Here is a 25,369-nt window from a genome sequence, read left to right on the forward strand (position 1 = left end):
TCACAGCTGTGTATGTGTGCGAGTAATGTAAATTCTCGCTTATTAATTCGCTTCTTTTATGTTTTCAATTCGATGCAATTTTTACCGATTTAATTTAGATAACGAGCGAAGTACGGATAATTATTATCGTTGTTCGAAAGGCCGGAGAGTAATAAATACACAAGCTGTTCCTTATTACTTTCAGCTGCGGTCTCGACTATAGCGCTAATAAATTTGGAATTTGTTCTTCTGAGGATTACGAGGTCGTTAAAGACCTCGAGAGACGCGAGAAGAGCTTTTCCATTGCAACTTTGTTCTTCGCCCGAGCAAAGAACGATCAGTCAAGATTAACATCGTTAAGTCGGAAGCCGAGAAAGTTGGGGCCTCGAAGAGGGCAAGCGTGGGTGGAAGGGGCGCGGCATTTTATCTGGAAATCTTCCGAGAATGTCCAAAGTTCCGGAAACTGAGACCCTGTGCTCTACATCGACCGATAAAAAGCAGCCCCGACTTTCGGCAGCTACTCCGGCGGATTGTAATTACCCGGCGATTTATCGCTACGACTTCCACGGAGAAGACGGCAAGTTTGAGTACAAAGTCTGCCTGACGCAAATACGTCGAGGACACGCGAATGAAGATACACGCGCGAACAGCTTAGTACAACCGACGCGCAATGTTCGACATCGAGAAGATTGGAACGTCGGACTTTACACGGCAGAAGATTTCATGTTGAAAACGGCCCACTGAAAATTTTGTGTCACTTCGACACGGGGGATGTGTTAAAAATTACTCAAATATGCCATTAAATTAACATATTCACCTTGTTAACGTATTACTTCTTACCATAATCACCTTGCCAAAGTAAAGGAAAACCTAAAAAGGCTTATGAGAGCCGAGCAAAGGCAACAGTCAAATATTAATCAATCTGTCGAAGTAACGAAAAACCCCGGTGGACCGTTTTTAGCACCAAATTTTTTTACCGTGTACACCAAAAAAAAAAAACGTGCTACATTCAAGCGAAAAAATTTGCTTAGGAATACTGGAGTAATTGTTTCCTCTAATAGAAAATAATAGTAAATATCACTTGAACATGGCGCTTTCTTTCTTCCGATGCGCTACATTCAAACAATATTTATCTAATCCAAGTGAAACGATTACCCCAATATTCCTGGGCAAGTATTTACTCAAATGTAGCACCTTTTCGTCCGGCGTACGTGACGGAGGCGCCGCGTCGCATACATATCACGAGTACGTTTACAACAGAGCACTGCATGAGAAAGATAACGATGGGCGACAATGACGATGATGAGAGAAATCGAGGAAGAGAGAGATAGAGACACACAACTTACGCGAAAATCAGTCGACAAAAACTGTCAATTGCCCCGCGACGGGGAACCGCGCGGGAACATTCGACGCGGCTCGCGATCTCGCGCTCCGTCACATGCGACACCCGCGTCGGCAGCACGTTTCCAACCAAAGGAGACGCCGAGGAGACGACGTGCGAAATGAGGAGGAAATCACAGGAGCATCGAGAGAAAGAGAGGAGACAAAAGAGGAGAGAAAGAGAGAGACTCCACGAGAGCGGTCCCGCGGAACGAGCGCGAGTTCGGAAACTGCCGACTTCGACAGTTCGGGGAAACTGTCGGCGCTGTGTGTGACGGGGGTTTCCTAGCCCCCCCCCTCTCCCGCGCTCCCTCTATAGCGCGCCGGGCACCTGACGGCGGCTCTCCGGGGGAGTCCTGCCGTCTCACCCGCGCCGCCGCGCGCGCCCACGCAAGCACGAGCGTCTCGGCGCTCTCCGCTGCGCTCACGCTCGCAGGACCCGCTCGCGCGTTCCCATGACGACACGTGTGCGGCTTCTGCCCCTCTCGCCCCCGGCGCACGCGCCACCGAGCACCTCGGTGGCAACAGGTTTTGAAGCGGGCCGCCGTCGCGAAATCAGCTTGCCCGGCGGAATCGGGGCGACTCGGTCGAGAATTCGAGGAGCGATCGATGCGGAGATCGAAGCAGCAGGAGAGCGGAGGAGCTGGGAATTGCGACAAGAGGAATCGCGCGTCGTGGGGGCGAGTAACTCGAGGAGGGGGGCTGGTGTTGCGGTTAGGGGCTTGGATTATCGAGGAGGCCTCGTACAGCGTGGATATTCCGCGCAGGAATAATGTGCGCGCCCGTAGGGAAAGGGCTGCCGGGGGATTACGGTGAGATATATCGAGGCGGTTTTGCAACCGCGCGGGAGAAGAGAACGGCTTCCCGGTTTTTAAGGAGACTTTTTTTTTAGAACGACCACGCAGGAGGTAGAGTGGTAGAGTGGCTGTCGCACGGCGAGGATAACGCCGTGAGGTTCACGGCTCCGTTAACGCCCGGGGACATCAGCGAGCGCCATTCGACGGTGTCTCGGCGAGCCGCGAGAGATGATTAGAGAAAATGAGCTGCGGAACCGACGGGCTACTTGGATTTTTCAGCCCTGGGTCAGCGATCGTGCGATTCTTCTCCGGGAAAGGAAACGTGAGGGGCGAACATCTCCAAGTGTCCTCAAATTGGGAAATCTCCGTCTTTCGCGTGTTCGTAAAGAGAAAAAGATTCGCGACCGGCTCTCAGCTGGGCATGAATCTTTTTCTCTAGCGTGAACTCGTGAAGAGGGAAAATTGTCTAATTTGAACACACCTGGAAACGTTCATTTTTTATGTTTCCGCTCCAGGGAAAAATTATACAACCACTGCCCCGAAGCTTTGTCGAAGGTGTGAGATTAAAATTTTTCGCGCATGGATGCGAACCAGCAACACTTCTCCGTCAAAATATATAGTCTTATGAAAATTATTACATGTTTCCTTGCAAATAATTATTTTTTAAGATGTTTTTTTTAAGACGCGTAAGCTCGAAATCGCACCATCCGTGACACGTGGAGCGCTTCAGGACCGACAAATACCCTCTAATGCGCACGATCCTATATTTTATCGCGACTGGGAAATTATTGTCCGGAAAAACGATGTCCGCATCCGGGGAAAAAGGGGAGCGTAAAACCGATTATCTGTAATACATCTTCTCGAGAACCGTCTGCTCGAGCCGGGCGAAGCGAGGCGAGACGAAAAGTCATCGGGAGTGGTGGAAACTTCCGAATTTCGCGTGGCTGGTCGATCGATGCGAGAGGCACCGTTTCGGGTTCGGCCATTAAAGACGAAGTTGCAGGAGCGGCGGGAAAAATATATCCGAAAGATTGTCAGCGGATACGGCGCGTTTCGGCGATACTCGATAGACGGTAACGAAGTCAAAGAGCGTCTCAAGATCGGCTTTCCGAGGAGGGCTGATGCTTCTTGGAAGCAATTGGAAGGTAATAAGGACGCGTGGCGGGATGGAATGGTTCTGATCGGGTTATCCGCGCAAACTAACACCGTAAAATCGATGTGATTCCGACCTTGTTGCGACGCTCGCATACTCAACGCAATTAGATTCTGCGTACGCACGTCTCCACTATCGATCCTCGCGGCATCCACGATCAACCTTCGAGATTTGCGTATTTAATCAGTCGATTATACATTTATCAACGGGAGTAGCTTTTCAACGACAGCCCGAGTAAATTATTGTGAAACTGTGATACGTATTACAATCTTTAATAATGTATATCATACGTACACATTACTAAAGATTGCAACACATATCATACTAAAAAATTTTGTGGTAATTTTTACCGCAATCTTATCTCCGCGTTTACGAAAATATGAGTCTTGATTTACATTTTTTCCCGTGTATATAAGTCAATGTCTTTTGACGATACAAACGGTTATGTACCGCCGTTTTGTCGAGACTTAAAGAGAGATTTATTTACAAATAAGACTTATTTAAGAATAAAAATATGGAATCGAATTTTCGGATAGACGCGATATTAGCAGGAGGAGCAACTATCCCAAGATTTCCCGCACAAGCATTCCGGAGTTAATGGGTCTCGCGAGAGATTACGCATGTTCCGAAGCGCGAGGATTAATCAATTATTTACTTCCGCGAACGTGTATACGCAATTGAGGATGAACTAATCGCTTCGACCTCTGTTACGATATAATTGATACAAATCCGCTGGTGCAATTTTAACAATGACAAAGGCGATTTGTACTAATATATACGTATATAATATAGTAATTTAACACAACAATGGGGAAAAGTGATTGTTCCTTGTACAATAGCGATTTCGTTGATGAGATACTGCAAGATAAATTGGCGGAATGGAGGCCTCACTTGGATAACTCGTTTCACGTCTACGGACGCACCTGGGGTGCCATTGGAGTTTTCTCAATTGAGTGCAGCACCTGGCTATAATTTATTAGCGATAGAAACTGCGATTACCGTCGAGGCGCCGAACCCGCGAATATGTCGCACGAAGATTCCTCGCGGATCTTCTCCGTTCAGGAGATCAAGAAGGAATCGTCGTCGATTCGATCCTACGCTGATGGCAAATTATAGTTGCTTTTTCGTGCCGACTATATTTCATAGTAGTAGCAACGCGTGTAAGGTTATTATCACTGACCATGTACAATAACGTTTACTAGAAAATTCGTTCTCCCAACTAATTTTATGATTAAAATGAAAAAGTAGGCATGGCTCGCACCGAAAGTGACAATAATTTTCTATCATCGGAGAGAAGTTCACTCGCGCCCTACGTTCATTCGCAATATTTAAAAGTCTCTTTGGCAAGGGGGATGAATTTATTTCCTCATAATCTCGCGGGGGAACAATGATAGCGGCTTTCCGTGTAACGGAAGGGAATTTCTCTTGTGAAACCGTGCCGGAACGCAATTATCGGAGTCGCAATAATTGATCTGTCACGCGCCGAAATACAACCCCCCGACGAAACAAGGAAAAGACGTGCGCGTGAGTTTTAGCGGCGCGACGATTAACGCCGGAATCTCAATCATTAAACGTCAATTAGCGTCGACGCGTGTGGAATTAACAGTGTCACGCCGGTGAGATCGATACAGCGAAGCTTGTTAGCACGTCGGAGCGCCAAATAGAAAAAAAAAAGAAAAAAAAAGAAGGGATATCCTATCACCCGCCACAGTTTTTCCTGTCCGCAGGGGAACGTAGGATGTGGGAAAATTGGCCCGGCTCTTTCCCCGTGGAAGTAATTCGGGCTTCCCTCGTGCCAGACGCAAAAAAATTCACTCGCGACTCGCTCTCGACGATACCCGGCGCGATTTACATCGCTCCCGACGCCGTTCTCTTCGTATTTGGAAAATTCATAAGTCGCTCTTTTCGTTCTCGCGGGAAAAAGCTCGCCGAACGGAAAAGTGTTTTTGTGTTCCCTAACCAGCGGGAAGGAGAGCGAGATGAATGAGAACGTGATTAATATCGCTCGAATTTCTCCACCTTTTTCACAGCAAATAAAGCGTCTTCGAAATGGAAAACATGGAAAATCTTTTGGGAGCCGGTTTTGAGGACAGCCCGTGCGAACACAAATGATTTATGGGAGGCGCGTAAAATTGCTAATGGACGATTTGCCGACGGTTCTGACGGAATAGCTGAAAGTTTCGCGTTTATTCCCGGACGAGCGATGTCATATTTATCGCAAAAATACGTTATTTCGAGTCCGATGCGTGTGTTTTATCGGGGGCTTGAAAAATATTTCAACGGCCCTCGTGTTTTAAATATTTTATGCGCGAGTTCCATAAAATGCGTTTGATAATAGTCAACTTCATGTTTTATTCATTTTTCAAATAAGTATTTTAGATTGAAACGCGTACGGCTGTGAAAAAAATGGAAGAGGAGGGGGGGGGGGGAATAATTCCCGTATGAAACTTTCGACGCGTAGCTCGCACTCGGCAAACAACACGCACGAGTGTCTGCGAGAATATTAATTATTTCGCGAAACGCGCAGGATGTCATTAGCAAAACATGAATTATCGATGCACCGCGATATTTATGAGCGACAAATGTGCTTTCTCGTTAAACAAATGAGCCTCGTGCGCCGGATATGAATAACAGTAGTGCACAATCTCGCTTAAATTATTGCGATCCGTCATTACGCATTATTTTCAACCGGCGTCACCCGTGATTGGCCGTAGCCGGAAGAGTCTTTTGTCGCGAGTGCGTGAAATTTATTATCCGATTACAAGTGCGCTTCACGATACTCCGAAATAAAAATGGCCTATATAGAGAGAAATTGCAGCGACGGATATGAATATCCAATAAAATTAAATAAAAATAAAATAATATAAAATAAAAATCGTCAACGCTGATGCGCGCGATTTGTATTCGGATCTTCTCGAGTCGAAATTTTCGAATTATTCAAATTCGAATGGTTCGTACGTCTCTGCAAGGCAGATCGAGAGGAAGTAATACTCGTTACGGGCTTTCGTTGCAAAGTAGCGCCGGCAACCGCGGCGGCGACGCCTGAATTTTCACGGTTCCCCGCGCTAACCGCAAAATTCTATTTCGCAACAAATCCCCATTCCGATCGGTGAACTTCGCGGTTTCGCGAATTATGCACTTGACAGCTTCACCTAGACGGGCGATATGCGCCGGGTTTGTCTGTCTATCTTGCATCAACCCACTTATCTACCTACCTACCGGCGCTGTCATACGGTTCGATTCATTTCCCTTCTACGATGGAATTCCTTCGTCCCTTTTAGCTAGACACGTTATGCGAAACGCCGATGATAATCATATCGAATATCACATTTTTCATTTCGCGCGTCACACACGCAATCGTAAGATTCCCGTTTAAACGCAAACCATCGTAATTCGGATTGTTGATTTTACATATCCACCGATGCACGATTTTCGAACTTGTCCCCCCGTATTTTGCTTACCCACTCTTACACCCTTGCCTCTTATTTGCTTTATTAAATTACACGTTTACAAAGTCCAGTTTGTCATCACGCGAAATCTCTCGTTTATAACACTTTCCGTCCTGTCGTTACGCGCTGTATTAATTCAAGCTTCGGATCTTTTGTCGACCGTTGTGGAAATCTCAGTGTCTACGTGTTCCCTAGGGAATATACCGGCGAGGCATTTAATATACGCGCCCCTCTGTAACTCTCTCTCTCTCTCCTTCCCTCTCTCACGTGCACGTTTTACGCACACATACGCACACGCGCACACGAGCATACGTACACACACTACCTAAGAGACGGAAGACGAAGTGGGTAAAGTCCGCTATCGGGCGTCCCACTGCGAGGGAACCCCGGAGGCCGGAGTTTATTAGCTCAACCCCCGGCTAGCGATGGCAGTGACGTGGTAACGCGTATAAAAAGGTAAGTGTTATCAACTAAAAAATTAATAAAGCATAAATACACGGAGAGGAGGGAGGTAGAAAGAGAAAGAGAGAGAGAGAGAGAGAGTGTGTGTGTACATACCGGTACACCGGTGCGATTAATACGGTAGAATGAAAGTTGTTGATTTCGCGAAAGGTTAACTAAATGCCAACGGCTGAACTTGCGCGAGCGTTCGCTGCGAGATATTCGAGAGCGGCGGGGAGGGAAAATCAGTTGTGCATGCGCGACACGTGACAACGCGCGTTACACCGTGCCGAAATTTCTCTTCCTTTCGAAGGGAAAGAACAACACGCACTTCCGAGAAATCTCGCCCCGCTTTGTTAGGAAGCCCAGATCGGCCGGTAAAATCAAACGCCGGTCGAGACTGGTACGAGCGACTCGGACCCATCGCTACCTGCCGACGAGATACCCCGCGGAGCACCCTCCCCCCGCCGTTCCGGGCAACATGGAACTCACAGAAAACACATGGGGACGCCTCCGGGCGCACAAACGAAGTGTGTTTCCCTGCCATCGCGGAGATCGGGGGATTAGCGGGTTGCCTGAGCGGTGAAGGAAGAAAAGAGGGGAAAAAGGATGAGACGTGCGGCCAAAGAAGACGAAGAAGAAGAAGAATTAGGAAACGCGGAAGGGGAAGAAAGAGCGGCTGCTTCTTGCACGCCGCGAGCGGTCGGATGACTTCGCTCGTGCCACCCTTGCGTTAGCAGATGTCGGATGTCTTCCTGACACGGGACCGCCGCCGCTACGGGCCTCCCACTGCCCGAGTGTTTTCAAAATGGCAGAAGTACAAAGTACTTAAGGTAAGGGCGTGGGACGGTCCGGCCGTTCACGCCTGACCTTCTTCTTCCTTCCTCGTGAATCCCGGCGACCTGCGGGGAGAGAGAGAGAGAGAGAGAGGCAAGCGATGGGTGCCGCCGGAGAGCGCCACGTGTGATTCGTGCTTCTGCCCGGCACGGGGAAAATCGCTTTTCAGACACAGCCTCGCGAACACCCCTCGACCACACGTAATCATCTTTTCGCGCTCCTCAAAACGGACGATAATGAAAGGTAAACACGCGTAACGGGATTTTAAATGAGGCCCGGCGAGCCGAGCGAGTGAATACGAGCCCGGAGAGAAAGAAGCGAGCGAGGCGGAGGCGAGAGGACAGATGGGGGGAAAGAAAAATAGGGAAAATGAGAGGGGAGCTCTCGCGCAATAACAGCGCACGGCTAACGAATCTTGCGATTCCGTATTGTTTGTTCGTGCGACGAAGGAGGAAGGAATAAATGCTCTCCGGGGCGAAGCGGAACCGTAACGATCGGCCGAGCGGAGAGGAATTTGTCGCCGGCACAGCAAAAATGTTTAATTATTATATACGACAACGAAAAAGATTCGTTAAAGGGAAAGGGTGGTTTTGCCGTTGCGGCAAAACGTCGTTGCGACAGCGATGAAATTTCGTCGGCGCGACCAAATTTTATCCTGCCGTTCGAACATCCAGCAAATAACGATCGATACTCTTAGGTAATATCGAGAAACATGTCGGCTTTCCATACCTCTTCATGCCGGTTTCACCGCTTTTCTCTTCCCCCGCACGCGCGGCACCTCCGTTCGAGGAAGAGTTGAACTCGCGCGTAAACGCGAAAATTCAAGTGCGCACGCGCGTGCTACATTATGCTTGGGATCGCTCGTCAAACAATATTCCCTTAAACCCCATGCGACCCTAATTTAATCCCTTTAATCGATCGGGCAAACGTGTGTGCCAACAGCGAGGAGACCAGCGGCCGCACGTGGCCGACTATTTTCGGGGGGGAAACGCGGTGACGCGCGCTTTCGGGAAACGCGCGCGCAACAATATCGAAAACCAATAATCAACGACAAATGTTCTGCTTGTTCGTCCACCCGTCCGCCGTACCCTCGTCACACGGACTGATCTTCTGGCGATATGTAGTTTACACCCGGCCTCGATTAGATTACGTGGGCCGGAGCAACAGGCAGATGCGGGATTAATCTCCGACGCGATTTATCGTTGGGCGCGCGCTGTTTGAAAGAGTTACTCCGATATTGGCGACGAGCGCCGATAATTCTCGTCATTTTCGCGAACTAATTTCTGCGATATTTCCCGCCACCTTCTTGCAAATTCTAACGACGCAATTCGAACTCGTGGAAATTAATCTTTAGCGCGATAAATGTCCGAATTTGTACGAGTCGGAAACGTTACACGTAATTTCTTTCTCTCTCTCTCTCTAAAAAATCGTTGCTATTCACAAAGGTCGATGAAATTAGCCGAGCGGCGATCTTTGGTACTGCTTTTTCTTAAAAAGGCGGATACTGGGATCATTGATTTTGAATCAGTTTTTACCGACCGAGACTTTGACCCATCGTCGACGAGTTTTTCTTCCCCCACGTTCGACGCGGGCCAGGATTTTTCTTTTTACTCGACCCGCCACTCGCTCGATGCGCTCGAGCAGCGAGTAAGGGACAAGTGGCATCGGCTTTTTCGATGGAGGCCTTTTCGCCCGGCGATATTTTGATGAGAGCAAATCGACATAAATATTGATAAGTAGCGCGAAGCCACGAGAGAAAGGTTGCAGCAGGAGCAGCAATAGCACCAACAGAAGAAGAAGAAGAAGAGGGAGAGGAAGAATACGGTTGAAGAGGCGGAGTGGAGCAAGAAGAACGGAGAGCGAGAGAAGGGGAGGGGGGACCCGAGTTCGTGACCAGAATAACGTCCAAGTCTCTCTCGTACAGCGGCGCGTGCAAAAGAGCAAAAGGTCCGATTCGAGCAACACCGGTGCCGTCGTCCGGAGCCGGCGCGTCCTCGCTTCTCTCGCTGCGGACAGCGCTCTGGGAAGAGCCATCGCGAGGAGGAGAGACGCCGCCGGTAAATCGCGCTTTGGAGGCTATCTCGTGAGAGAAAGCGCGAAGAACGAACGAACGTGAGGCCCGGGTCACTCTGGAAACAGCTACGGTGGTGGTGGCTACACGGTGGTAGAGCCGCCGATCTCTGGGGGAGGAAGCGCGCGGTGGGATAAAAATCGGAAACGGAGACGCGCAAGCGAAATCACCGAGATTCGGGGAGTTTCGAAATTACCGAAGATTAATGGGATGCCTGCTTCGGACGCCGGATCGCCGATCGCGGAACGTCAAGACGACGATCGTTCCCTCGCGACACTACGCGGGGAGTCGCGTTTCGGACAGGAAATTCCACGGGCGGACGGTTCCACATTCCCCGGTTTCGGCGTCCGCGATTGGCGGCGGCGCGGCGCTGTGATTAAGCGGAGATCCGCGGACGACGATTTCATTGAAGCGCCGCGGGTGCGCGGTTAATCAACGTCGATTTAATTAAGCGTACCGGACGCCGGTCTCGGCGTTTCCGTCGCGTTTTCGCGCACGTCTCTCTTTCCTCCGCTTCTCCTTTCTCTCTCTCTCTCTCTCTCTCGTTTCAGAGATCTCAGGGATCTCCGAGTGGGAAGCCAGGCGACTAGGAATTAGAGAAGATGGTAACATAGTCCTTATACGGGTGTATTACGGCCCCCCTTAGTTATTTTTAGTATCAGGTGGGCGAATTCTAGTGATTACATGTGGAATCATTTACTTGGTCACCGCCGTTACGTTGTGACTCTGGATGACGAGGAACGTCGTTAACGTGCGCAAGGCGCATCATCGATATTCCTGAGTGCGTGCGCAATTCAGCGAGCATCCTGGAGATCGGCACACGTCCCGCCCGCGGGGAGCCTCGCGTGCGGGCGGAAAAGTGGAGGGAGGGAAAAAAAGGAGCGGCAGGACCTCCGTCGAATCTGCCTCGTCACGTGGCGCGGCCCCACTTGCCACTGCCGGCCCGAGGTGATTTATTGCCCCCCTCCCTCCTCGCTCCCTCTAACCCTCGATATTCCGGTTGCACACACACACACACACACGTGCACACAATGCGATCAAGCGAGCGCACACCCAACCACCATCACCACCATCTTGCCCGTCCCCTTAAAATCGTAATCGACATCGTCTCTCAACCACCCGCCTTTCACTCCTTATTTCGCGGGGAAAATGCTAATTACCGGCGCGCCGCGCGAGCGGGCTTGACATTACGACGACGGCCGCGAGTCGAATTCGGTGAGAGTTACGAGAGAACGAGCGGGTTTCCCCGCGGTAACCGGTATCCGCCGAGCCGATTTGTCGCGTATATTCCTGAAACGTAGATTCAATTCGTCGCACGTTCGCGGCGGAACGCGCTCGAGATTTCCTCGCGATCTCATTTCAGATCTCTCCGCGACATCTCGCTCGATTTTTCGCATTCGCGAGGAGACCGACCGCTTATCTCTCCCTCTCTGTTTTTTCTCTATTCTCCTCTCTCTCTCTCTCTCTCTCTCTCTCTTCTGTCTCCGTGCAACCGCGTATGACTTCTTTCGGCTTCCTTCTCTCTCCCTCCTCGCCTTTCCCCTTCCAACCGCCCTATTCATCCATTCTTCTCTTAGCTCTCTTAGCTTTTTACGCTTAAGTGTCTTCGAAATGCTGAACAGGCTTCGTGCGCTTTGTCTTCCTCTCCTCTCTCTCTCTCTCTCTCTCTCTCGAGTCTTGTCAAAGATCTCACCGGCCGTTTCCTCGCATTCTCCGCTTTATGCACCGATGGATCTCAATGCGAGTCCATTCCGCTCTGTGCCGTCACGAAGGCTGGGCGCGTAACCGCCCGCGATTTCACGCGCCCGCTTGCGTCTTACGCGTTTGCAAGAAATGTAGGATTTAATTACCCACCCGTGGAATCGTATACATCCGTCGCCGGTGGTGAAAACTGATCGAACTACCTACGAGCTGACGGGGATACCAATTCGGTCCTGAGATACGGATTTCTCGTTGCGACACCGCGAATGACTTGAATAAGGGAGCGGAAGATGTCAAGCGGAGACTAGGAACGGGAGAGAGAATAAAACGACGTCATTGATTGCCTTCTTATGAAATTTCGATGAGAACTGAAGGGAGAGAAAGTACCGGGATCTTCCTGACGTATGTTGAGGCATCGTCCGCCGTAATCAAATTTGCTAACACCGAGGAGAATAAGCGCGAATGAGAAATCATCGCCACGGACGTTATCACGTAACTCGATTAACGAAACGCGAGCGATACGCCCGATTACGTAATAATCCGGCATCGCCAACGATACCGATTCGGATCTATTTGCCAAGCGGGGGCTAAACGTCAGACGCAGACGGTAATGAGTTGCGCGGGACAAATTAACGTAACCTGACTCTTTATTACCGACACTCGAATTTTCACGGATGAATAACGCTGTGTAAATAGTGGGTTAATTAAGAAATACCCTGTAGAAGATACATACATGCGTGCATATTAATCAGTTCTTTTATTAAACGTGTCCTACAGAACATCGAGGGTTAATTAACGAGGATGACACTGCACACGGGCGCGTCCAAGCTCACGGTCGCGCATTAAAGATAATGTTGCGAGATTCCGCGAGGTACACTTAATTGAGCGAGCAGAGATTAATTAACAAGACGGGTACGCGGTACGCATAAGCGTTTAATTAGTCCGTCCGTCTCTTCGTCGTTAAGTGGATGCTGATTAACTGTAACGGTCTCTAACTACGGTCAGAATTCACGGTAATTAATTAACTTTGACCATTGACTCTCTCTCTCTCTCTCTCTCTCTTTCTCTCTTTCCTCTCTCCTTCTCTCTTCACGGAGTAGATATTAAAATTATCGAGAGAGAGACACTTCCTCGCTGATTGCGAGGAGACACTTCAGCCGGCAGTCCCCGCCGTGTCGAGATAATTATTGCGCGAGTAGCTACGAAGCAGCTTCCGCAACGGCATAACGTTCACAAAGTTCTCGCAAATCCGTGCGATACGCCGAGTTAAGACAGCAAGCGTGCAATTAACACCTCGGGCGAGCTGTCCGTTCGTAAGTTTCAGCGGACTCGGAATAAAGCCGGCTTGAATTATTAACCCGCGCTAAACTGCTCCGAGATAGTCGCGTGGAAAAACGGATGGCCTTATCAGCCAAATCCGGATAATAAGAACGACCAGCCCGGGGGGGATGCAGACGAAATCGGAGCAGAACGCGAGCGAACGAGGGCGCGACGCGCGCCAACTTAATCCTAAAGTAGAAGAGAAGGTGGTATTATGGCCCCTTCTCTCAATTTACATCTGGTATAATTACTTTGTTGATGGTCAATATTTTAAATTGAAAACTTCACGGCACATTCATACAACAAACTTACATCTGCGTGTTGAAGTGTTGCCAGAATGTTGTAATAAAAATAACAATCGGACACATCAGTTTATCCGATGGAGATTTTTCTCAGCATAAAATTCGAGATGTTAAAGAGTGTCATAATACGTACAAGGGCGATATTAGTATCTTCTATTAATTGCCGCTCCGGGAAAGAAGGAAAGACGGAGGAGTGGGGAAGGGGGGGTGAGCGAATTCACCTCGGCGATCGCGCGATTTCACTCCGGGTCGCGCGTACGTCGCGCGGACGGTTCCTCACGGACTTGTAATGAAATGAAACTTTCATGCGGGAGAGCGTCCAAGACAGGCGCCGGGCGTCACGAGATAGACTCGTGTTACCGGAGAAATCCGCAGCGGTGCGGTCGTTTGATAGAGCAATTTCAACTTTCTCGACGATACTTGCAAACTGTTAGCGAGCGGTCGGCCGCTCGCTCACCCGCTCGGGAGAGACGTGTTCTCGTAACTGGAAAGTGCAGCGACTCGATGCCCTATAATCATCAACGGGTCGACGTTCACGTTCAATATTTCAGCCGCGGAAGTAAAGCCCCTGCGGCGGATAAATAACGGAATAGCGCGCGCGACGAAAAAGGGAAAGCAAACGAGCCGTGCACGAGCGGAAACCCGTCCTATTTTTTTTTATTTATATATATTAATATAAATGTCATAGCTTCTCGCGCGCGCGCGCGTACGAGAACCCCCGCAGTTTTTCACCCGTCCTATTTTTCCATCCGAAATATCTTCCCGCGTTCGAAATGCTCGTTTGTTATTTTTTCCCTCCCTCGTTTCGCCCCGTTCCTTGTTTTTTTCCTGTTTCAGCTCAAACGGATTCGCGTAGCGAGGGATTAAATTCCTCGATCGGACGTACGTAAAAAAAATAGCGACCGCCGCCGCCGTCAATCCGCATCGTCGAGCGAGCAGCGCTCGATCGACGCGAACGCGTGCTATGCGCTTTATAAATGCCAAGGTCGCGCTAAAGCTGACTCCGAACGATTCGCAAGTCGGCCGAGACTACCGGTGGATCCTCCCTCGTAATTGCATAGCTTATATCACAAAGACTTTCCCTGCCGGCGTACCCATCAAAGGCGAGTAAGCCAGCCACCTGAAAACCTCAATACAAACGCCTCTGTAAATCCCGCCGACGTTCCCTCCCCCCCCCCATCCCTCTCTCTTTCTCTCTCCATCTTTCCGGCGGGTCGTGAAAGCCAGTTCTGAGGGAACGATCGGGGAATCGAGCGGAGAACAAAAGGGAGGGGCCCGGCCGAGCGACTCTTTTTCGAGGCTGGTGCCCCCGACAAGCCGCCGGCCGGGCTGCGAAAATATCAAATGCAAATGGCTCTCTTGCGGCCCCGGCGGGCGTTCGCTCCGCAAAAATCGCCGACGAGGAGCCGGAAATCGAATTTCATCGCGGCGAGAGGAGAGACAGGCGCGCCGTTCGCGACGACGACATAAATATTCATTCGACGCAGCGCGATGGCGTTGCAGACGTCGTCGGCAGACGCTCGGTAGACATTGTGCGTGAAATCTACACGCCGGTATCTGCAGAGTGCAGTACGGGAGCGGGTCTGCGCGACGCCCTCGGCCCCCTTCATCTTCGGCAGGAGCAGCACTGAGCCCGTTCGGGCGGCGAGCGCGGCGAATGATGCATCGCCGGATATTTGGAGCATAAAAGTGCCGCACGTGTACGGCGTGATACTACCGGCGAGAACTCGCAAGTGGGACGGTGTGTTTACCGCGAGCACGGTTTGCTCTGAGTTACGATTTGCTTTGAGTTAAGAACTCGGAGCAAACGCGCCAACGCGTAACTCAGACTTAAGGATATCCGTCTGGGCGTTGTGCCTCCCCGACGACACCCGGCTCGGAATTTTGCTTCTGCGTTGATCCCCCAAGTTCCGTCGAACTTGGAGGAAAAGTATCGAGATGTAACGTTGCACAAGCTATTGTCTTATCTTGGCGGTGACGATTGGTTTATATTTATTCGGAGTTTCCTCCTTTGGGAAAAATCATCTCCGTTATATGGAAAGGAAGGAATCGGCCGGTCCATTTAATACAACTGAAATTTAGTTAAAAAACGATAATAATGAATTATGAAACAAGAGAGTTTGCTGTATCACTTACTCCATTAATATCACCATTTGCCCGTATTAATTATTTAATCCTTCGTTTTCAATGATTGTTCTCGAATTCTTGCTTTTAATGATTACTCGTTAATTTCAGACTTTTAATTTAATTAATACTCCGATAGCACCGAAGATTAGCACGTAAGGGAAGCAGCTTTCATCGGAACGCGTATGAATGCGCCTCACGGCCGTTAGACTGCGTTGCGCAAATGCGTTGCTCACATTGTCAGACGTTGACGTCGATGTACGTCATCGCGTGTCGACATTGTAATTCCGCACGAGACGCGAGCCGGTATCGCAATTAACAGCGTTACCAGACAAAGAGTGCACCTTCCAACCCGTAGATTGTTAAAAGCAATTGTTAGGAGCTCTTTAAACTCCGTGACGAGACCGTTGAATATATTAATCTCGAGCGAACCAACGAAGAAGATGGATCACCGACAGATGCTCGAGAAGCTGCGTAGAAGTGCGGATCGAATGCAGAGACGTCGGAGAAACGTCTCGTTAAGTTCAACTTTGCTCGAAATAACACCGAGAAACTCGATCGCACTCTATCGGCCACTATCGGGCTGGAAGAGCAAACTAAATAAATATATTACTCACCGTAAAGCCGATACCCACGGTGGCTGCGAAGTTTCCCGGCTGGAATCTTCCGGTATCGAACTGGACCAATAACGAAGTCTTGCCGACGCCGCTATCGCCGAGAAGGATTGTCTGCAAGCACGAGTAATCAATTGATCGCGCGAAACTTTCACGACTTCGTCGAAGCAATTGCTCGCCGGACGGGGAAAGATAGAAACGCGATTTATCACGATCTCTAACCCTTTATGAATCAGGACCGTTGCTCCGATAAAGTTAACACGCTTGGTCATTTGTGTATAATTAAAAAAGAAAATACAAAACAATAATTGTTCGCCTCTTCGTTACGACTATAGCCTCCCGCCGCAAAGTAACTTCCGTGTACAACAGCTACTGCAAGTCCCATAACGCTGACATAATCAAATTATTTTATTTACGCTTTACACAGATTAGACAATCTAACGTATAAACACAGAAGCGTTGTCAGCACAGCTGTGCACAGAGCAGTTGCTCTGAAATACACGCGCGGCCAGCGCGAGACCGTATAAACGCGTCTCGCGGCAGGGACAGTTCGTAACGAAAAGGTGAATCCGTGCTTAGAAGCGTGGCGAAGGTAACCATTATAGTAACAGCAGCTACCAATATTTAAAGATTTAATTTCCCCCCCCAAAAAAAAGAAGATAGTTTCGTCGAAACTTCCTCCGTTTTCCCTCGTGTAAATATTACCCCTTCTCCCCTGGCGTGTTATATTGCCGCGCACGTAGATCCGCGCGAGTACGTGCGCGCGATAAAAACTTGATAAAAGCGCTCCCGAAAGCGCGATTACGAGGACCTATATCGGTTTTCCGGCTGTAGCCGATGTAGTTGGTACCGTCTGTCCGAACGCAATCGCGCTTCTGCTTCGAGATTGTTTCGAGATTGTTTTGCCCCCCCCCATCTGGGAAGGACGTATAGGGGGAGAGAGAGAGAGAGAGAGAAAAACAGAGAAAAGCGACGCGCGGACAACGACGACGCATTCGCCGCAGTAAACCAGCTCGTGGCCGTCGGTGGCTGCGAAGTCGATTGTAAACGATAAGCGAGCGGCACGCTTTCATTTTCCACTCTCAATATCTACTCGCAATTGCGAAGCACGTGCACGGATTCTTGTTTAAAACAGATCGATGCCGCAGATTGTCGACATTGTTGCGCGGGCTAACTTTCAGCGGATGACAAGGCGAGTCGCGACGCTGCTGTAAATGTATGCGCGATACACATCGGACGCTATCGACGCGAATATTAAACAGAATGAATACAAAGCGCTCTTCCCGCACGAAGGGCCTTTTTCCGAGAGCGCGAATTTCACTTATTTCTTCACGTTCATCGCCGTGCGAAAGATTCTTCGCGTTCTCACCGGACCGGGATAAGAATAATTCACGGCGGGGGAGGACGATTTCCGATTTCCGGCGATTTCGCGCAAGGCCGCGCGGCGTCGTAGACAATGGCGGCCCCCGGCGGAACGTTGATAGCAGCGCGCGGTTGCTTCGAGTGTCTCGTATCCATCGTGTAAGGATATCCAGCGGGACAAAGAACGAGGGTGGGCTTTGCGACGCAATAACGCAGACGTAGGTCGCGCGCTACGGTGTGCACCGTGCGCGTCTGGCAGGTGCGCCTGCCATTGTGTCGGCCGGCGCGGGGACCGTTGTCCTTTCCTCGTCGTAAAACGTCACCGAGCCGTCGGCCGAACGGACGGACAATAAGTGGTTAAATGACACTTCGTTCCTAACACCCTTGCGTTCGCGGTTTCACCGCCGGCGAGAGAGAGAGAGAGAGAGAAGTGCGCGCCCACCCGCTCGTTCGCGCCGGTACGCCAGATATTGAAATATAAATGCGCTCTTTTATGGGCCCGGCCGGCGGTATTTTTGGAACTGACATCCCTCAGTCGCATCCCGCGAAACGATTCTCCTGAATCCGAAGCCCGTATAACCTGCCACGCGCAAAATTTACGCGGTTTCGCCGAATGGCCGGTCGGGACAGGCAAAGGGATGTCGGTTTTCCCCGGTAACGGCCGCTTTTAACGGTCATCATACGTCAGGTGTCCGGTTTTGTTAACGGTTAATAATGGCTCACGGTTTAATCGGCGGCATACGTCTCTCTGTTATGATGTAACTGTCTGATATCTTCTAATTCGCAGCGTGAAATATCCCTCGTATCGTTTCCCGTAAAGGAACAAGTGATTCACGCCTCTTCTCGCTGTGTTCAACTTTTCCTACACACAGGAATTATATCTCAGGTGTAGCTTACCGGAAATCGACGGAATTCAAGTTACGAGCGTGTTGTCTCTCTCCGCGAAAAAAAAAAGAGGAACTTGTAGTTGATGAACGCGAGTGTTCTAAAAGCGTGTCGAAAGCTACGCGAAGATATTACACGGGTACCAGTGACGTTCAATTTCTCGTCACTGCATAACGCAGGTGCTCTTTCGCGTCCTCAACGTGTCTGTCTACGCGCCACTTAAACCGCAGGCACCCTTTCCGCGGGAGGAGGAGGGAAGGACAGAGAGATCGTGATATCGCTTATGTCTGATCTCGTCCTATCGAATTGTCCCCGCTGTCGTCAAAGGAGAATATCCGCTCCAAGGCTGCAATCAGAATACGCGGCGATAACGCTTTCTCTCTCTCTCTCTCTCTTTCTTTCTCACATCCTACCCGCCGGGAGCGTCGACGGAGAACACGAAGGGCTGAGAGCCGCGAAATGGAACAGATTCGATAGCCGGCTCTCGCGGAATATCTCATTTTCCAAACCGGGCTGGCCGTCGAGCAGAGATCCTCACCGTGTCACATCGTCCGCGTGGGATTTATATCCCCAGGGCCTCGAGGCGGCGTCCCCTTCGCGGAGAATTTCCATTGAAAGATTCGCAGGACCCCCAGAGGGTGGTCGTGACGAGTGTCGGCGAATGTGTCGGCCTCAGGGGCGGAGAAACTTAATTCACTGCCCTCCCTTCCTCGTCTCGCTCGCTCCTTCTCTTGGCCTCTCGCTCCCTCCTGCGTGTGTCTCCCCCTCCCTCCCTCCCTCGTCCTCTCGCTCTGTCTCTTCCTCGTTCTCTCGGCACTCGCTGATCTATCTCTATACCCCCCCCCCTCCCCCCTCCCCTACCCTCGGAACCCCGTTGTTTCTTTGTGACTAACTGTGCCGCCGTCATCGTAGTTGTCGCATATTTTCGATTAATTGTCGGTAATCGCCGCGGGTGAGCGAGCATTAAAAGCTCGCTCTCTCTCTCTCTCTATCTCTCTCTGCATGCCGAAGAGGATTTCATTGTTTACGCGACGACTGCGTGTTAACGTACGCTCGAATCTGTCACAAGTTGATTGAGACCATGACAATTACTCCCCGAACTTTTTAATTCTACGTTTTTAAATTCTTCAAGTGGAAAAAACGGCAATAATGTCCTTATTTGTAGCACCAAAGGGACACAATAGAAGATCTTTGACCATTTCATGTAGAACTAAATTAGACTTAAACTAGGATTTCGAAAATTTCGAAGCTTCGAGACATTGAAACTACAAGATCTTTACACCATGTAGCATCCGAATCGGGAAGATTTACTCCAATCGCGTTGCTGTTGGAAATTTTATTGATCCAACAGAATTTTCTTTCAGCGTAAATATACAGGTTACTGAATAAAGTCCGAATGAATCCCGGCGGCTTTTCGGGCATAGATAAGAGACCAACTCGGCTGATTCATCTATCTGTCTTTATCGGCGACGGAGAATTTATCGACGACCATAAAGTCGTCGCCGCGTCCACTTCTCGCAAGGAGCGTCCGTTTCTCGCCGCAGGAACGCGCTCGATTAACGATCTCGTCGCAATCAGTTGCGATCATTCCTTGCATCTCAATCGCCGACGATTTACGACCGCACTTCTCAGACCGCGTAACGAATGTATATACGATCTCTCGTGATCGGCGTTCGCGTTAACACGACGATTCCTTTGTGTCGCGCAACGCGAATCGTTTCTGCCGCATCGCGAACGAAGATTCATTTAGGCTTGGGAAAATTTTACGAGTTCAATGAAAAATCGAAAGAATCACGAGAGACGAGAAACAGCTCGATTCAACCGCCGCTCGGCCGCAATTCGCTGTTCTCTCCGCTATATTTTTAACCGATTGAAATTGAAGTCTTCACGAAGCGCAGCCGAGAGCATCTGTCTATTATAATAATATCTGTAGACTCTTCTCATATATATCCGAGTATATTCCCGAACGGTTCGTAGCTGTGGCGGAAGTATAAAGCTGAATATGCGATCGGCCACGGAGTCGTCATAAAAGTACGGTCGTAAAAGCGACGTACCATGAAGACATGCCGTAAAGATTTACGAACGAGATGTTGCGGGATTCGCAAGCACTCGTGATCGCCGATATCACCACGGTTCTGCCAAATGAGTCTTTCCTCCAACGATCTCCAACGAACGAAGAAAACCGTCCCATATGACCTTCGACCGAACGCCTCGCAGTGACACAATTACCGACACTTCGTGCCGTATTTGTTCGGCAAAGCGAGAAATCAAAGTGTACACTTTACGGACCACCAATCGTGGACTCATCGTGTTGACGCGACTGTCGCAAAAACCGTTTCACTCGCAATTTTTCCGCAGATTTCTCTGCGGTTTCTGTCGTGAGGGTGCCAAAATTCGTTTAGAAAAACTCCGTGTTCGGTGGGAAAGGCGCCACGTTTGCTTCTATTCTAAAGAAGGTATATAAAAAAACTGAACAAATCCGCGGGAGAAATTGGGGAGAGACGGTTTTCCTCCGGAACTTTCGCACTAGTACCGAGCACTATGCTGTAAGACATTCGCACCTGCCTATTGTCAACATTACCTTCTCGAAGGATTTTAACCCTCACAAGTCCACTTGTCATACGTTGGTTTAATCAATTTTCATTCTTTGTTCCCTTTCCTTAAGATTACGTTAAAACTGCCAACTCCCGGATTCTCCCCGGAAATCTTGGAGATCGTAAGAGAATCACTTGGCATCCGCGACCTCTTCTAAAGGGCGCTCTTATCAAGTGCGTTGCTTCGTTCGCTTCTTTTTTTACGCGTCGCAAGTACGCACCGTCGAGTACGTGACAGTACGTAGCCGCATATAGCATACAAGTCACGTTGCCTCGCGATTTATACACGGGAGGTCCGTTCGCGCCCGTTTAGCGCGTGCCACGGTGCATGTGCATCGAGTGCTACGGCAGTCGCCATGAAGAACGCAGGAGATATCGTGTTACCGCGCATTTACGGCGTCGTACTCGACGCATAAACGAACGTGTAAAAAAAGACAAAAAAACGGGGAAACGCGAGCGGAGCACCGAGCGCGAAAGAAGCGCCATGTGCGCGCGGCGATAGGCGTCCCGGCGAGAAAGAAGAAAACGCGAGCGTTAAACAATGCGACCAAGCGAGAAAATGAGCTCTGACAAAAGTTGTCTCGCGAAACGTTGTTCCATCGATGGATGAAGAGGTTCGTCGATGGGTTATTGGGGGGAGGGGGGGGATCCGTCGATCGCGGCGACGACAGCTGGAGATCGGGAATGGAACAGATCGGAGATAAAAATGTAGGAATCGTAAGACGCGCGCGCGCGAGAACAAAGAAACGTAAGCGCGGGAACGAGAGGATGATTTTGTGTACGGGATTCTCGCTCGACGTTCCCCGGTTGTAAAACACGCCGATGGAAGGAAAACACGGGGAAACGGCGCCGGGTGAATTCAAGAGAATATTCGTGCTCCGGAAAGCGGGAATACCCGCTGGAATGCGCGCGCGAGATCAAGGGGAAAAACTTCCGTCCGTGCGTGCGCGGAGAAGCCGCGAGAGAGAAGCAACGGTGGTTTATTCGCGTTCGAAGCTACTTGCGCTCAATGCGAAAGGAATACAATAATCACACGTCGGCATTGCCGATGTAACGAATACAACGCTGGAAAGAAATTCTATCGGGTGTCATCGGGATGATATTTTTCGAGGACTCTCGTAAGGCCGAAAAATCCCGTCGATACCGAACAACAAACACAACAGTGAGCAACGAGAAATCTATTTGCACTGTTTACCTTAAAATATTCTTCCTATTCTGCAGATGCTTTTTCTGTTCTGGTTGCTAAACACGAATTTGCACGGGGGGAAATAATACTTTCTTTTTTCCTCTACTAAACAACGTCGTTTGCTCTGGCGGAACAACATTTTCATTCGAATAAAATGACACTTGATATTTAATTATGCTGTTTGTATCGAACAAATCCAAGTCGAATACACGTTTATTCTAAAGCCAAAGAAATCTTTTTCCCCGCGTAAGAAATTACTTACCAAGCCTCAAGGCAAAATTCGCGGTTGCCGTGCGACCGACACGAGCGGGTAGATTTTCCGCGCGTCTCGATCCGCAAAGCTCTCCTTAGAGAGAGAGAGAGAGAGAGAGAGAGAGAGAGAGAGAGAGAGAGAGAGAGAGAGAGNTCGATCGTTCGCATTTCCATGCGCTACGGCCTTTAGGCGCGGCGGCGCGCACAATGCCGCTTTTCGTGGCGGCGTCCAATGGCGCGACAAGGTCGTGTACATTCGTATGCTAATCGCTGACGAGGCAGAAGGAGCGAGAAACGCGAGAACGAAACAGAGGAGACACGACGATTCGCGGCGATAAAACGCGAGCGCGTAGGCCGCTTTTTGCTGCTGCTTTCCTCCGATGAAAAGCGACGTTTCGCGATTTTTCCCGCCGACATCCGTGGCGCCGCAGACCGCGTGGAACGCGCGGACGCACGCAGAAATGTCCGAGCGTTCTTTGAAAAATTTAAACATAGAAAAACATACACAGCGGAAAATCGTGGGAAAATCGAGAAATAAGAGGGAAGCGTGTTATTTAAATTTCACATTACGGTCGTTCAAAAGCGCTTTAACCTCGTTATCGGTGAGAACTCCAGAAGTAATTGTTTCAAGTGATATAATTTAATCCATTGTTTAAAGCGTAATGCGCGAGGTTTTCTACCTCGGCACCGCGGAATACCCACCGGGTGTGTGCGTGTGTTCCGCTCTCCGGATACATTCATAATTTGTATCTTTCCCACTGACGTTTACCAACAACACCCTGCTATTTACGAGAAGCTGCAAAAATTCGAAAGCTCCGCCGTTTGAAGATCCGTATTTCGCGTATTCCCGGCGAGGGAAGTGTCTGATGCGTACGACGAGGGACAATACGACCGGCGTGTGTGAAAACCGATCGGTTCCGTAGTGTCCGTTGTCAAAGCGGACGCGGTGAACCCCCGGGTGGGCGCTCGGCTGCAGCGGTTAAAAGGTCAAGCGTGATGTTCCCGCGATTGCGAGCGGAAGAGCCGAACGATCGCCAGTTCGCGAATGCACGCGCCCGAGTCGAGACTAAAAATTCAACATCGAGTCTTCAAGTAAGGAAAACGAAAACAAGTTCCCATTTGGCGGTACAAATGGGCAAGCGATTGCCGTACTCCCCGCTCGAAGACTCAGTGTGGGAATTTTACTGAAAACTTCAATCCGGGTGCACCGAGGATAAACAAATTTCGGGCGTTTCCCGTTGGCGACGGTGATTCAACGGGAGGCGCGCGAGTTCGCAGCCGCCGTCTTCCGTTCGCGGCACGTGTTTATCATTTATCTCGCGCGGATAGCGCGAAATAGCGCTAAGCGGGAGAGAGCATTAATCCTCGCGCAACGAGCGTGGGACGGTATCGGGAGAGATCGGGATCGTCGAGCGTGCGCCGCCGCGAATAACGTGACGAGGACAATTTTAATGAGAGCCACCTCTCGTTGTCGCTCGCGCACCAGGTGCCGGCGTAAGTTCCTTTCCCTCCTCCACGCCGTAGTCGTCGTGGCCGTCATCGTCGAGAGATCTCGAGTAGACCGCGCAGCGTGCGGGATAAAAATAGCTCGAGGCGCACTGTCGCCGAGAAGTCGGCGCCGACCGCTCGTTTAATAGAAGCTCGGCAACAGCTGCGGGTGGTTGGATTATTACCGAACGGGATTGAATCGGTCGAGCATAAAACGAACTTGAGCAAAGAGTGAAGACAAAATGAGTTCAAACCGCGATCGGCACGCACATCGCGCGCATTCGTTCGCGCAAATAGAGCAAACTCGACGTTGGGAGAGAGAAAGAGAGAAAAAATAGAGAGGGGGGGGGGACATTTACGCGAAAATACATTAAATATTCGTGCGTAATTAAAGGAGCACTTCGAGGAGTTCTCCGAAGCGAGACGGAGCGATGCATTTCGCGCGCGGATTCGCGCTCGGGCGTAGAAATGGAAATCCGTTTCGTGATTTCTTTATTCGCGCGGAACCGCGAGGGATGTCTGCCGTAAAAACGTATTGTTACGATTCTAGTAATATAAAGGGACACGCCGTGAATATGCTTATCGCAACCCCACCTGGCAACCGTGTGACCCCGGCAATTTATCAGCCGCCCGGTTCCACCGACAAATCTAGCCCGGAATATCAATCGCTGTCCGCTAAGAAATCCGCCCGATATCTCCATTCGCCGATGAACGATCGGGCGATATTGCAGTCACGATTACCGTCTCCGACCCAAGTTCTCGCGAATCGCCTCACGATCGATTAACTTTACTTCAGCCGATCGACGGTGCGCGCCGTTTCCGCTATTCGCCGAAGCCGCTCGGTCCCGCACTCGAGCAACGTCGCGTCAGTTGAGAGAAAATTCTGCGATGCGCGTCCCCCCCACCCGGAAATCCCAATATAGATGGAACGAAAGAAAGAAAGAGAGAGAGAGAAAGAGAGAGACCGTAATGGCCGAAGGCAGATTTACGCCTTATCGCCGAGGTGATCGCTCCCCCCCACTCCCGTTGGATCACCCTAATCGCGTCCGCGTATCTCAATGAGCGCGCGGACTCCCTCTTATCGAGGGGATCCGTCGTGCATTTCCGGAGGAACGTTCCTCGCAACGATCGTGCCACGGGACCGAGCTCCGACGGAGCGGACGCGGTAAGATCGCGCATCTCCCTCGCGGCGGAGCTGTAAAACCGCGAAGGACGGTCGTGGTTTCCCGCGCGTTGGACCGCCGCGTCGCGGGACGGTTTTCGCCTTCGTTTTCCTCCGCCATACATATTCCCCGCCGTCATCGTCGCGCGATCATCGCGCGTCCGTTTGCACGCCGTTTCTTCGGCGAGTTCACCGCGCGCGTTCGCCGCTAACTCGATTGGTATGCGGCGGCTGCGCGAGTCCGGAGATGCACGACCGACCATACTCCCCCC

At 50.3% G+C, this 25,369-nt stretch overlaps 2 protein-coding genes across 5 annotated transcripts in view; one reads left to right on the forward strand and one right to left on the reverse strand.

Moving 5' to 3' along the window:
• The window catches only part of LOC106748259, a 94,152-nt gene that overhangs the window by 43,418 nt on the left and 25,365 nt on the right, over window positions 1-25,369 (forward strand). The gene's annotated exons all lie outside the window — the stretch shown is intronic.
• LOC106748257 (ras-related protein Rab-37-like) overlaps window positions 1-25,369 on the reverse strand; it is a 163,803-nt gene that overhangs the window by 40,491 nt on the left and 97,943 nt on the right. For 3 of the 4 annotated variants that reach the window (XM_014626606.1, XM_014626604.1, XM_014626605.1), the window contains one exon: window positions 16,172-16,282. In XM_014626606.1, the coding sequence (XP_014482092.1) occupies window positions 16,172-16,282 (111 nt within the window). Of the gene's footprint in view, window positions 1-1,325; window positions 1,534-16,171; window positions 16,283-25,369 lie in introns of those variants that run through there. The other variant, XM_014626608.1, reaches the window with a different exon arrangement.

Source organism: Dinoponera quadriceps, unplaced genomic scaffold (genome assembly GCF_001313825.1).
Source record: "Dinoponera quadriceps isolate SergipeBrazil2010 unplaced genomic scaffold, ASM131382v1 scaffold2600, whole genome shotgun sequence".
In the NCBI taxonomy this organism is placed as follows: domain Eukaryota; kingdom Metazoa; phylum Arthropoda; class Insecta; order Hymenoptera; family Formicidae; genus Dinoponera; species Dinoponera quadriceps.